Below are 14708 nucleotides of genomic sequence, written 5' to 3'. Positions count from 1 at the left end.
GAGCTACACCATGTGATCATCTTCCATCTTAAAAACAGGAACCACACAATGTAGTCAAATGTGTAGCACAGAATGGAGCCAACACCTCACCTGGCTTTAAGACACACGCATGTACATTTTAGTCTCACAGGTTTGCTTTGAGAACACTTCTCCGTGTTTGTGAGTGTTTAGTCAGCCCAGCTATTATCTGAGGGCCCCCATTAGACATTAGGGGTCTTTATTAAAAGGGGTATTTTAGCACCAGATGCCTTCGTTAGATGAAAACTTCTGAAGTCCCCTCCGTCGCCTAAGAGGAGTAAATGAAGGGAACAGCTGCTGTATAAATCTTTGACAAATCCCAGATGCCAACCAGAGGGCTTGTTGGGAAAACTAAGCCCCCCTGAGTCACACCATCCCAGAGGTCTGCCTTCCCGTGGAATGCAACATGGACGGTCCTGTGTATCTAGAGGGAAACTGGTGACATTACATGGAAACTTCTAGAGCCCAAGTCCTCCCTATACATCCTCACCAGTTTTAAAATATCTTTTACTTATAGTATTTTGGTGGTGAAGATTAAATCCAAGGTTGTGAGCTTCATCCTAGCACTGGTCCAGTTCTCTCAATGTCTGATGAAAATGTGATAGATGATAATTTCTTTGTTTAGTGACCTAGACAGAAGCAAGTCAAGGACCAGTTCAATCAACTTAGTATCAATTGTTTGAGCCTAACTCAAATGAGAATTTAAAACGTATCCCTCTGGCTTCAGCTCCATGCAGCTAGACCACTTTGTTCTGAGGAACAGAGGTGGCTTATACTCAAAAGATTCCAGCAGATGTCAATGTTAAGTGTGGCGTGCACACACAATGGAATATTATTTGGCCACAAGCAAGAATAAAATCCTATTGTTTACAGCAACCTGAGGAGGAATGGATCCCACTATGCTAAATGGTGTAAGCCAGGGCCAGACAGATATTACATGCTCTTGCTGGAAGCGAAAATGGAAGTTGATCTCAGACAACGGAGGAGAGTGGCCACTAGAGGGTAGGAGGTGGTAAATGGGCTAAGGTAGAGGAAGGTCGGAAGTCACACAGGATAAGTTCTCGTGTTCCGGTTAGGCAGGGTGACTACAGTTTGTACCTTACGTACTTTACAAAGGAGGTTTTTTTTTGTTGTTGTTGTTTTTGTTTTTGTTTTTCAAGACAGGGTTTCTCTGTAGCTTTGGAGCCTGTCCTGGAACTAGCTCTTGTAGACCAGGCTGGCCTCGAACTCACAGAGATCCTCCTGCCTCTGCCTCCCGAGTGCTGGGATTAAAGGCGTGCGCCACCACCGCCTGGCTTACAAAGGAGTTTGAAGGTTTTCAAGAAATAATAAATGTTTAAGGAGATGGAAATGCCAATTGACTTGATTTCCCATTATATATATTGATGTACATATATACATCACTTTTCATATTATCCCCTGAAAATGTTGATTATTTCAGGTCAAAACTAAGAAACTCTTTTTATATTTTGCTTTGGTGTGTGCAAATGCATGTCAATACACACGTGGAGGTCAGAGGTCAGCCTGTGGGAGTTGAGTCTTTCCTTCCACCTTGTGGGCCCTGGAAATTAAACTCAGCTGTCAGACTTGGCAGTAAGCTAAACCATCTCGCTGGCCCCAAAATAAGAAAGTTTGAAAGTGCTACAGTCATAGAAGTTAAAAACCAAAGAAGGGCCAGGGTTGCAGCTCGGTCGTCAGGGTGCTTTCCCAGCACGAACAGAGCCCTGTGTTTTGACCCTCAGCATAGCGTCAACAATTGTGTTTGCACATACCTATCTATAATCTTAGCACTTGTGGAGGTGGAGGCAGGAGGACCAGGAGTGGAGGGTCATCCTCAGCTACACCACTTCCAGAGCAGTCTGAGCTACAAGAGACCCTACCTCAAAACATAACAGGGGGTGCCAGAAGCAGGTACACCTTTAATCCCAGTACTTGGAAGGCAGAGGCAGGCAGACCCTCTGAGAGTTCAAGGCCAGCCTGGTCTACAGAGTGAGTTCCAGGACAGTCAATGATATACAGAAAAACCCTGTTTTGAAAAAAATAAAACAGATGGGCTAAGATGGCTCAGAGGATAATGTGTTTACCTCTCAAGCATGAGGGTCCAGTTTTGATCCCCGGAACCCACGTTTTAGTTACATTTTCTATTAATGTGATAAAACAATATGACCAAAAGTAAGTTGACGAGGAAAGGGTCGATTTCATCTTAACAGCTTGTGGTCCGTTATCCCAGGAAGTCAGGGCAGAAACTCTCAGGCAGAAACTGATGCAGAAGCCACAGAGAGTGCTTCCTCAGCCTGCTATTTATACATCCGGGGACCATCAGCCCAGGGGTGACACCCACAGAAAGCTGGGCCCTCCCGCATTAATAATCGATCAAGAAAATGCGCCATGGGCTTGTCCACACACCAATCTGGTAGGAGCATTTTCTCCAATGGAAATTTCTCCAATCTCCTTCTTTCCAAATGACTCTAGCTTGTGTCAGGCTGACATTGAACTAGCCAGTACACCACCAAAGCCATATGCAGTAGAACATGCTGGCAATCCCAGCATGCTTATGGAAAATGGGAGGCAAAGGTAGGCAATTCCCAGGTGCCTGTGGGCCTGCTCTCCTCCTGTAGCAGCAGCGAACAAGAGACTCTGTGTCAAAATGCAAAGTGAGGACCAACCCCTAAGATGACCCTACTGTGATACATGCCACACCCACAAAGGCAGCTGTGACCCAGGCTATCAGGACTCCTGTTCCCCAAGGACAGGATTCTTCTGGGGGTCAGGACAAAGCAACATGAGGCTCCCCCTGCTCTAAAGAATTCCTGTAACTAGGAACAGTGAGATCTGCTGCAGAACCAATGTCTACAATCAGTCTGTTTTTCTTGGAATGGGTAATTTTGAAAGAGCTCCTCTGAAGCAATTACTAAAAAGCAAAAATGCAGATACTGATTGGAATATGTCCAGTATAGGAACCACCCAAGATAGTGCCCACTATGTTCTACTGATCTTGCAGATGATTGATAGGAGACAGGAGACTGGTTTAAGAATTCCAATAAGGGGGCTGGAGAGATGGCTCAGTGGTTAAGAGCACCGACTGTTCTTCCAGAGGACCCGGGTTCAATTCCCAGCACCCACATGGCAGCTCACAACTGTCTGAAGATCCAGTTGCAGGGGATTTGACACCTTCACACCAATGCACATAAAAAAGTTAAATAAACCATAAAAATATTTAAAAATAAAAGAATTCCAATAAATTGTAATCTGTCCACCTCAAAGCCACTCCAACTGTGGGCTTTAACAGGATAGACTTTCCTAACCTCAGCCAAGTGAGATTCCAGGAGAAAAACTATTGAGTCAGGTTGACAGTACTCTTTATATGACACCATGACAGTGGCACTTAGCCACTGTGCCCTTGAACCCCAAAGCTCCTAAGTCAATTCATCAGGAAAACATTAGACAAATACAAAGCAGGACTGGGGAGATGACTCAGTGGGTGAGCATTTGCTGAGGAACTATGATGTGCTGAGTTTGAGCCCCAGAACCCACATAAAACCCAGATGCAATGGTGTAAATCTGTAATCTCAGAACTCCTGCAGTGAGGTGGGAGGCAGTAACCAGAGGGACCCTGTCACCAACATGCTGGGAGAGAACTCCTGAAAAGCTGTTCTCTGGTGTTGACAGGGGTTACTTTCCCATCCAGTTCTGCAGCCATTGACCCAAAGAAACAGAGGCTCAGGCTTCTTATTAACAACTCTTACATACTAAATTAACCCATAGTTCTTGTTTTATCAGTGAGGCATTCTCATCTTGCTTCCTTTTGTCTGGGTGATGACTGTAGACTCAGCCTTTCCTCTTCCCAGAATTTTCCTATTTTGGTTGCCCTGCCTATACTTCCTGCCTGTGGCCAATTAAACCAATACAGGTGACAAATCTTTACAGGGCACAAGAGCATTGTCCCACAGTACTCTGGTCTCTGTGGCATCATTTGCCTTTCACTTGTCAAAGTATCTATCACATCTGAAAGACTGGCACTGGGGACGGGGACATAAAAATCAGCTGATACTGATTACCAGCAGAAAAGTTTTATTATTCCTTTTAAGGACAGACAAAACCACACGCAAAGCCTTGACTTACAGACACAAACCAAAGAAGCCGTAGATATTAAGGTACGAGACACAGTAGGGGAAACTGCTTTGCCTCTGAGGTTCACGCTGGCGTGGCTGTGACAGAGCTCCCTGGTGGCCTGGGAAGGGTGGAGGTAACGGGGCTGTGGAACGGAAGAGGACAGCTGTGGTTCTAAGTGCTAAAGCTGCAGACCAAGGGCAGGGCCGCGTGGGCCTGCCCAGGGGAAGGGGAGCGGCTGGTTTTCTCCCCCAGGATTTAGGCGGCTTTGCAGAGGGCCACTGCGGAGAAGCGGACCTCCCCCTGCTCACGCTCAGTGAATTCTCTGCAGACCTTGGCAGCATCCTGGAAAGGAGGGATGGTATTAGTATACGGAACCTGCCGGAGACAGGAATTGCAAAGAGAAAGCGTTCCCAAGGCCTAGTCAAGCAGTCTCCCCTCATCCACTTTAAAGGATGAGGCAATGGAAAAGACTCAGGCGCCAGGGCGCTATACCACAGGCTCAGCTTTAATGCACACTCCTCGATTACAAATGACTCCACGTGCTTGGTTTGTTATAACTACGTTCACTAGTAGAGTATCATTTAATTTGTGTTTTAAATAAACAAAGCTTGCCTGAAGATCAGAGAGTAAAACAGCTCCCCTGGTCAGCCTTACAGACCAGGCAGTGGTAACATACACCTTTAATCCCAGTAGCCACACTAGTTGCCATAGAAACTGGGCGGTGCACACCTTTAATCCCAGCCCTAGAGAAGAATATAATATGGGAGGAGACAGCTCTCAGACGCTGTGTCATTCTGAGATTCCTGGAGCCAGGATCACCACTTTGGACTGAGGTTAAGGTAAGAGCCAGTGGCTGGCTACTTTGCTTTTCGGGTCTTCGGGTTGAACCCCAATTTCAGTCTTTGAGTTTTTAATGAATCATGCATTACACTAGTGTGATGTGAGGTGACCAGATCTTTGATGTTCCAAAGCCCGATCCCCTAAAGAAGGGTCTCAGCGTACAGTGGCCGAGACCCAGGGTTCCACTGTTGAATTCACAGAATTCAGGGACTAATCTGTATCCTGGATCCTCATCTTGGAGAAGGGGGCAAGGAGTCTCACTTCCTGCATTATTAAAGGGATCACTCAACAGAAGGTAGAAGTCACTTAGGGAATCACCCAGCCCAGGAGTCAACAACTGCAGCCTACAGACCAAACCCAGCCTCTTGCCAGTTTGGTGAACAAACCTTTGGCAGACATGGGTAGACACGTCTGTTTAGTTACCGTCAGCAGAGCTTAAGAGTGGCAGGCGCAGCTCTGGGCACCGGTCACAGAGCCACGCACCACACAAAGCAGAACTTCCTATCTTCTCCTCACAGACAACCTTTGCTGACCTCCACGTGTGCACCAAGTGCTGAGGGAACATCAGCTGTTGTTGCCACTACAAATAAAGTCATACCTCAATGTCTTACATTTTATCATAAGACATTCCTTTGTCCCAGCACTCGGGAGGCAGAGGCAGGCGGGGCTTTGTGAGTTCGAGACCAGCCTGGTCTACAAGAGCTAGTTCCAGGACAGGCTCCAAAGCCACAGAGAAACCCTGTCTCGAAAAACAAAACAAAACAAAAAACAAACAAAAAAAGACATTCCTTTGCAACAGCATCAGGATTCTATTCTAAAGATGTATTTTTAGGTCAAAAAGGCCCAGAACAGTTCAGAACTGAGTTTTCAATAGTCACTTCTAGCAGGATAGGTGTACAGTCCTGAATCTTAAAGATTTAATTTTTTAAAAAATTTTTTAAGTATATGGATGTTTTGGCTGCATGAGTACCTAGGTACCACTTGCATGCCTGGTGCCTGTGGAGGCAAGAAAAGGGCTTCAGCTCCCCTGGAAAAGGAGCTGCAGATGATTGGAAGCCACCACGCGGTGCTAGGGATCAAACCCAGATCCTCTGTAAGTGCGTCAGCACCCATCCGCTCAGCCGTCTCTCCAGCACCGTTTTTAGTTATGAGAATGTGCTGTGTAAGTGTGTGCACGTTTGTGGATGCCGTAAAACCACAATGACAGGGAGCTGGGAGCTGCCTGGATGGTGGGTACTAGGAACTGAACCAGGGTCCTCTGTAAGAGCAGCACGCCACCTCTCTAGTCAAGTGATCCTGAATCCCCTGCTCTCCAATACCAGTAAACCATGGGGGGAAGAAATGATATAATTTACCTAGCCAACATTTGTAACATATACCCCACAAGGCTAACCCGTACCGAGAAGCATCAGAGGATTACGGAAGGTAAAGAAAATTGATATTCCACTCTCTAGGGATGGTGTAACCCCACCAGGAAACAAGGGCTACCTTAATCCCACACGAAAGCCAAGCAATGGCTTTCAAGCCATTCTAACTAAAGATGGCACACGAAACAGATTAGCCAGGGCTTCTTTGAAGGATCCTGTTTAAAACCACCTGCTCTAAAGCGAGGCAGCTAGAATGCCGAAAGGATCTTTAAGCCCTAAAGAATGCTATTACCCAACAGAGCTGATGCTGGCATTCTGAATGTCAGCACAGTTCCACAGAAGTGGTGGGAAGACGCGTGTCTGTGGCGGAGAGAGAGGCATTCCCAGGATTACCTGCAGCAGAGCGTCCTCTGAACTGGCGCCATGGTTCACGGGAAAGGGCATTCGCCCATCTAGAACAAAGAAGCCAGGCGGGTCAGCTTTCCCTACACATTTTCAGGATACAGTAGTTGCCCAACCCAGGAGGATTTTTAGATTCTTCCAAAAGGCTGCTATCATTCCCACGAGGGAAACCTGATCTCAGAGCAACAGGATACAATAAGTTCGAGCACTCCTGCACAGCCACTGATAATTCTAGTCTACAGCTGGGATCACACAGGTCTGACCCAGTTACCCTAACGGGGAACTGTACCCCCGTGTTTTGGATAAGACAGCGTCAGGCAGTCTCTACTGGAAAGAATGCTTTAGTGACAGCCGATTTCCTGTCTCCTTTGCCCTTGGGAGTCTAAGTCTGAGAGGAGACAGCTATGAGCCTTTTCCAGTAAAGTAAAAGGGACAAATTTTACAAGATGGATATTCCTTTTCATTTCCATAAATAGAAATGATGCAACAGATCCAAATTCACTTTACAACCTGGGAATGGTGGTGCATGCCTTTAATTCCGGCATTTAGGAGGTAAAGGCAAATTGATTTGTGAGTTCAAGGCCAATCTGGTCTATATAGTGGGTTACAGAACAGCCAGGCGTTGGTAAAGACAGCCTGTCTCAAACAAACCTTACCAAATTCACCTTACATTTCTGTAATGTAATATTCAGGCACTGATCCCTGTGTAAAATGGACGATGTTAGGGGACACCATAAGTGAGCGTGGTGGGGGAGTGCCATGAACCCTACAACCAATGCCACTCTGATCTTCTCACTGGCTTGTCACTGGGCATTTTAGTTGCCTGAGGAGGGCCAGCTGGGTGTGACAGAGGGCTAAATGTTCCCAGTGGAATACAGTTATGGCATCATAAATCATTGCATATATACTGCCGGAAGGAGAGTCACACACCGGCGCTGTCCATAAGAGAGATATTCTACTGGATTCCAAGATGGAGCGACACATACCAAGTTCATAGAGGTGGCCATCTACGTTGTTGAACAGAATGAAATGAAAATTCACTTTGTCATCTGCCTGAAAAAGAGTCAAGGAAAAAAAATTAGTGAGGTAGTATATGAACTTAGTTAAAATCATTCTCTTATTCTCTAAGAGTGAGAGGCGGAAATGCTGAACAGTTGGGCCAACTCTGCAGGCCTATGAATTGCGTGCTCTTTAGTGGGAAGGAGATCGGGCCCAGGAGAGGGTATCTTGCTTTAAGTCTAGAAGGCAGGAGACAGCTGTGCCAATGCAGGTCTTGGCTTCCAAGTTAAATTTTGCATTGAGTTTAGGGGGGGTCTCTTCACACACTATGGCTTATTTTTTCGTGCTAGAGCTGAACCCACGGGCTCTTACAAGCTAATCACAGAATTGACCACTGACTTATTCTAATTGCCAAGCAGACTTCTCAGACTATTGGAGGGAAACAGATCAACTCTGTATGTTATCAGAGGAGGATTTTCTTGGGTCAGCTGGCCTTGCTGGGCAACACCTGCAGGCCACTGCATTGCAGTAAGTGATTCTTGTAACTATCCCACGGGAGACAGTGGGCACATGGGTTCAGCCTGATTCAGTCTATACTTGTATTGGTATTTACCCGACACTGGCCCTCCTGGGCCACGGAGTCATGGGCCGCCTGAATAGCCTGCAGGAGAGAGAAAGCTGTTAGCATGCGGTGCAGCCCTCCAGAGCTATGTAAAAGCGATGCTACAGAAGCCCTTTCTACCTCGTTCTTCTCAAAGCACTTCGCTCTGTCTTCGGGGGACATCTTCTCCGTTTCAGAAAGAAACTGCTTCAGGACTGACCCGTCCTCTTCAAAAGAAAAGGTACATATTAGCATAGATTGGACAGTGTAAGAGGGCACACACAGTTCTTGTCCACTTAGGCCTTTGCACGGCTGGCCCTACGACCCACCTCGACCTATACATGGCCTCAGGGATGTGGATGAGCTGCCCCTTTACAAAGAGTTTCCCAGCCACTTCTTGCTGCTGCAATCAAGCCAGAAGAGCTGACCCACCCTTCCAGTGCAGACGCTCTTTCTTTCACCTGGTCCTTGACACCCCAATCCTGCCCCATCCGTGTCTCAAATCTCGCCACTTCCTTACAGCATCCATATACTTGAATCGTGTATTTGTGGGGTCCCAGTCCCTTAAAAGAAGAGCCTACTATGTCTGTAGCTGACTCTGAAACACTTCCCAATTCAAACGGAACACCTAGAATGCCATTAGCATAGAGGTCTTAAGACAGAAATATGAAGACCTATGTTTCCTGGCTTAGAGCCCAGTGCAGTTGCCTTTGGTATCAGCAAGGCCGCTACTCAATAGAATACGTACAGACGGTAGGAGACCCCACTGCAGCAAGAATGGTTCCAAATGACCTGAGCTCCAACTCAGCTCTAAATTTAACAGATTTGGTTCATGGGGATTATTTCAAACTCTGGGGAGGATGAGGGTGGGCTCAATCAAGATAGTACCTGCCTAGCCTTGGGCTTGATCCCCATCACCGAAAAAAAGAAAACCAAAACCTGGGATTGTTGGGGATCCTCTAACTCCACGGAAGGACAGAGTCAAATGAACTCTTGGATCCCGGCTCTACCACGGTTCTAACATTCCCCCTGATCCCGGGAACAGACTCTAGTCAAAGTAAGGATTCATAGAGGAAATAAAAAGGACCAAGTCACAGCTTCCTAAGACAGCTTCATCACAACCAGGCTGGAAAAAGAACTTCTAGACCTAGGTACTTATGGACAAGCAAGCATTCTAATTTAGAAACTGCACAAGGGTACTTTTTAATCCAAGCATTGCTGTGAAAACAAATGTATATATAAGTGTGCATGCGCGTGGCTGTGTGTGTGAGAGAGATCAACCCCAGGCCTGGCCTTGCACTGCTAGACAAATTAACTACTAAGCAACACATTTTTTTGGACATAGGTTTCAGTGGCCTTGAATAGGCTCAAGTGATCCTCCTGCCTCGGTCCTCAGTAGCTGGGTCTGTATTTGATCTGCAGGGGCAACAGTGCTGAGGATATTCAACTTGTTGCCACCTACAGCCATCCAAATTTAGGAGATGGTAAATTATTATTTATTTTTAATAAATAAAGTTTTAAGTAAACCCAACCATGCCCATCTGCTTCCAGCATTGCTGTGGCAGGTTTTCGGCTACAAAGTCAGAGACCACACAGCTCTCAGAGCCTAAAAGACTTACTCTCGCCGGGCGATGGTGGCGCACGCCTTTAATCCCAGCACTCGGGAGGCAGAGGCAGGCGGATCTCTGTGAGTTCGAGACCAGCCTGGTCTACAGAGCTAGTTCCAGGACAGGCTCCAAAGCCACAGAGAAACCCTGTCTCGAACCCTCCCCCCCCCCAATTTCTCCAGCATTTTAAGAAACTTTGCTGATTCTTGGCCTAAATCACATGTAACTGCTATATGAACGTAACATTATCTTGCTGCTCTCACAGGCTTATGGGCTCAGGCATCTTTCCCTACATCCCGTTCAGCTTCCCCTGGAGGAGGGTGGAAGCCCTGCGCCTGACTATGCTCACAGCTGCATCCTTCAAGGTTTCAGCCTACTGCTATGCCTTCCTGAGTCAGTGGCTCTCCACTGTCCTGGCCCCTCTGTCACTAGGGGACACAGAACTATTGCAGATAGACCCTGCTGATCCACATCTTCTGGCTGACACCTTTAGTCCCTTAGAATTTTGAGAATTAAAAGGAGTATATGTGAGAATCTTTACACCAGCTGGCCCTCAAGTATTTCTTTTCTCACCTGAGCCCCTGCAAAGCTGCGAGAAGAGAAGGGAGAAAAGAAGGCTACACAGGAAGCTCACTGTGCAGGGGGTGGGGGCAGCAGGAACTTGGAGGATTAGTTTCCTCCCCTCCAAAGAGAAACAGCAAAACTCCATTCGTGGGACTGGATCCGGGTGAGTAGTCTGTGTGATTTAACAACTGTAAAGACAGGTGTGGGTGCACACACCTGTAAACCCCCGCAGGCAGCTGAGGCAAGAGGATCACCTTGAGTTTATTCAATTCAATTCAGGCTAGCCAGAATTACAGAGTGAGATCCTGTCCTGCCCCATCAGGTGTGTCTGCTTTTCTAGTGCTGAAAAAAACTGTAACCGTTAAGCTGGGAACTCTTTGAACCCCACGTCTCAAGTTTAAGCAGCAGGTGACTGAGAGCCAGCTAGACAGCCCGAGTTCAGTCCCCCGCTCAACCTCCTTCAAGTGGAAGGAGAGGGCTCCACAGAGCTGTACGCACTCTAACCCCCACAGGCATGCTATGGCATGCTATGTAGGCACACACCAACACCAATAAAAAACGCTTAAAAAATAGAGGATGTCCAAATTATTAAGCCCCAAGTACCAAATTCCAGCTTGTCTTGATTATTGGCCACTGCGTGGATCAGCCCGATGGTACCACAAGAGTTTCCGATGGTCTGCTTCATGAAGTACACTTTAGGACTCACTTCTTGGCCCTTCAGTTCCTCGATTTGTTTTTTCCTGAAGTTCTCATGCTGTGAATAGGGGGAACAAAAGGGTGGGTTTTTTTTTTTCCTTTCTTTTTTCATCTCAAAATGCAAATGCACACGGCAGTCCAGCCAGTTCTAAAGAGATGTGCAGGAGCAGCAGCCATGGCTCTAGATGCTGGCTGATGCCCAGAGAACAGCCTCCCTCCCATACCCAGGCAGGCCGTGGGGCTCCACCCTGATGCTGCAGTGCAGGTAGAGCCTTGGATGGTGCCCACGGGTGTCTAGACACCACAGCACCCTTTAGCTGGCGACGAGGTTATCAGGAGATCCGGAAAGAGCCCTGCTCGGGGTTTTCTCCCTTCGAGAACAATGGCTGTATTTCATACAAGTGTCCTCATCAACCTTTGTTCAACACCCAGGGGCAGCATCAGCTGGTGTCTGTTTCTCCGTCCCTTAACTGCTTCATTTGTGTGAGAGTCGATGTATTTAAACAGGCTTTAACTGCTGAAAGGGGCAAGTGGAGGCAAGGACTTTGTTTCCCCTTTGAGGTACAAGGAGTAGATAATGATTTAAAAAACAAAAATCAAAACCTTTTCACCTTGTAAGAGGAAGACAAGGTACTGGTTTATCCTTGCCAGAGATTCAGCAGGGCAGAGAGTCTAACCGGAGAGAACGGTAGCAGTCGTCGAGAGAGACTCTGCCATATGAACGGCATTTACTCAAGTCATTGCCTGCTTCTTGTGCAATGACTCAGGAGACTGTATTCCTCTCACTGGCGAGTCTGAAAGCCCTGAGCAGTTAGGAATTGTCAATTAAAAGCAGGTGCTACTGCTATGGAGATGCCGACTGCCCACAGCCAGCAGAAGTCACTCAGCCCATCAGCCAGCCTGATCCGCGTCTAGCAGCCTTGCGTTTACTGTACACGGAAGTGGAGCGTGTGTTTACTCTGTGGCTCTAGAACAGGAGCAGGTCTGTCCCATAGGGTGAACTGAACGGCCCCTTAAGAGGTTCTGGCATCCTAGTCCCTGTTAGGGGTTTGCACACCTTTCAGGGCTAATCAGCTAATCAGCTACAGTGTTTTACACATGACATATGCAGACCAGGTACTCAACATATGAGGCAGACTGGACCTCAGCTACAGGATAAAACAGTAGTCAGCCAAACTGGAATGTTCTCTACAAAGATCCACTGGAGCCTGCAAAATGAGACCGAAAGCAAACAGGCTGCACCACTGCCTCCCAGAGGCCTTGCCTGAGCTCTGCTCAAAACCTCCACGTCATCATGGGGCCTGTCAAGAGCAGCTCCGGAATTGCTCGATCGAGCAGGAGAAGTAGGCTTTGGTGCAGTCAAGGAAGCCAGCCTGACATGCAAGGGTTGCAATAAGAGCTTCGACTAGGAGACAGGTCACTGGGATCTTCCGCACTGCGTGTTTGAACTCACGAGAGACCATTTGCTAGGAGGAAGGCCTAGACCTTCCCATACAGCTTAGTTTTGGTATAGAATGCTCCAAGAACACCTGCCCTTAGGATGGCATTTATTTAACCTCATCCCATGTAGAGTGAGGCCAGAAATGCCAATGCCTCCAAGTTTTGCCCATTTCTTCCCCTTCTAAATTCTGCGGGCAATTGACAGCCACAGGAGACAGGTGGTGCCATGATTTGCAGGGACACGGTAAGACAACACATATCCCACTGTTTTGTTTTTGTATCTGATGCTCAGTGTTGGCGTCACATACATCCCCGAACACTGGAAGATGGAAGACCTTTTCCAAAAATGCAAGGGTGTTTCCATGACTGTGCTGAAGACACAAGGTCACAGAGGTAGAGACAGCTGCTGAAAAGATTCTGTGCACCCATGATTCAGCTTTCAAACAGCTGGTTCAACAGTGTGCCTGCTGCGGGGCACACATGGAAAAGAGCCCTCAATCCACCAGAAAAGCAGATGGAGGTGGTAAATTAAGGGAACAGTTTGGTTTAAGAAAGCCAGGCCCTCTTCAATTTACAGCTAAGTGAAAGTCTGAGAACCAAACAGTGACCTTAAAAGGAAACCACAGCCACCCCCAAGTGGATGGAACCAAGCGAGTTCCTCAGGATAACTAGAAAAATAGACAGGATCAATACGCTTCATGTCTTCCAATAATGGCCATTACAACAGGAGCGCCAATGAATAGGTACCACGAAAATCAGGCACCTCCCATCCTAGGAGGCGCAATCCTTATTCCCTACCCCACGGGAAAGGGGGGCAGCGCGGACTAAGAGCGCATCCCAAAACACTGTGCATCATCTGAGACCCGCCCATCACAAACCTCACCCTACCTGGGCCGTGAGGGGAAACAGCAGCAGCAGCGCGCAGGCAGGGGATGGCACTGTGCCCAGAGTCTCCTCCTCCAGCCCTAGCACGTCTGCGAAGCGCCACTGGCCGGCGACACCCAGCTTGGCCAACACCTGCAGAGAGGAGACAGGGCAGCCAGGCGGAAAGAGCCAGACAAGTGATGGGCACCTGCTAGAGGGTGGAGTCAGCACGCGCAAACCCTCCCCCCACCACCACCACACACACACACAGGTCCCCACCAGAGTCTAGGAGGAGCCTCCGCGACGTCCCACCCTCCGAGCCGCGCAGTGACACAGCACAAAGCTCGGCCCACACGTGGCTCCCGCGAAGCCCTCGGACTAGGGTCCGCTAGGCAGTTGCCACGCCCTCGAAAGCTGCTCCCCGCGCTCGCTCCTGTCCGGGTCCCTTTGATCTATCTTTCGGTCATCCCCCATCCCTAAATAACTCAGGGCAGAAAAAACATCCAGCAGGGCGCCCCAGCCTGGCCACCTCCATTGCGCAGGGCGCGGCCGGCTGGGCGTCTCTGACGATGCTCCCGGGGGAGAGGGACAGAGGCTGCGCACCGTGCCACTCACTTTGTTCAGCATCTGAAAGGCAAATGCAAAAAAGATAATAAAGCGACCCGATTCGACTCTTTGGCCGGAGCTAAGGCCCGGCCGTGCGCTCCCATGGCGGCCCAGCAGCTACGCTTACCTCGGGGTTAATCTCCATCGGTTTCAGCTGCATCTTTGCGGATCACAGGAGCAACCACAATCCGAAGGAGCCGAAAAACAGCCAGCGGAGCCGCCCAGGCTGCACCTATAAAGCGCCTGCCGGACGCACTGGGGAAGCCAGAGCAGGGGAGACAGGGGCAGAGCCAAAGCGAAGAAGACGGCCAAGCGGCCTCGAATCCCCCCCTGCACAAGCACAAAGTGGTACAGTCGATCCCCCAAACCTTGCAGTCTCACTCGCCGGTGAGATAATCTGGTGGTTGTGGAGGTTTTTGTTGGTGGGTGTTACTTGAACGCATGGAGCAGCCTTTTTAATGGAGCTTTTAATTCGGGGCGAAATTTCTGGAAACCCATCCTTTACCGTCTCAATCACTTCAAAGTTCGAGGGTCTCTGAAGCGTTGAGAAAAAGCACAAACTCAACAGGTATATATAGATATTTAATATGA

General features: G+C 48.3%; 1 protein-coding gene across 1 annotated transcript; it reads right to left on the bottom strand.

The window, feature by feature from the left end:
• Nucleotides 1–4072: 4072 nt before the first annotated feature.
• Nucleotides 4073–14337, bottom strand: Uchl1 (ubiquitin C-terminal hydrolase L1). Its single transcript, XM_005359287.2, has 9 exons — nucleotides 14245–14337; nucleotides 14127–14138; nucleotides 13536–13664; nucleotides 11115–11265; nucleotides 8482–8567; nucleotides 8353–8400; nucleotides 7727–7793; nucleotides 6732–6790; nucleotides 4073–4473 (listed from the first exon to the last, which is right to left on the bottom strand). Exons 1-9 carry the CDS (start codon nucleotides 14275–14277, stop codon nucleotides 4387–4389), a joined length of 672 nt encoding a protein of 223 aa, XP_005359344.1. The 5' UTR covers nucleotides 14278–14337; the 3' UTR covers nucleotides 4073–4386.
• Between the last annotated feature and the right edge of the window lie 371 nt (nucleotides 14338–14708).

The sequence above is a fragment of the Microtus ochrogaster genome, linkage group LG1 (genome assembly GCF_000317375.1).
Source record: "Microtus ochrogaster isolate Prairie Vole_2 linkage group LG1, MicOch1.0, whole genome shotgun sequence".
Lineage (NCBI taxonomy): Eukaryota > Metazoa > Chordata > Mammalia > Rodentia > Cricetidae > Microtus > Microtus ochrogaster.
The sequence above is the reverse complement of the archived record's forward strand: the minus strand, read 5'-3'. Positions and strand labels throughout refer to the sequence as shown.

What these genes read in the sequence shown, in the direction of transcription:
- Uchl1 (XM_005359287.2), bottom strand. Translation starts at nt 14,277, where the DNA reads ATGCAGCTGAAACCGATGGAGATTAACCCCGAG. An exon ending in TGGCCACCTCTATGAACTTG is followed by an intron (nt 6,791 to 7,726) that starts GTATGTGTCGCT and finishes TCTTTGTTCTAG; the next exon opens with ATGGGCGAATGCCCTTTCCC. An exon ending in CAGAGGACGCTCTGCTGCAG is followed by an intron (nt 4,474 to 6,731) that starts GTAATCCTGGGA and finishes CCTCCTTTCCAG; the next exon opens with GATGCTGCCAAGGTCTGCAG.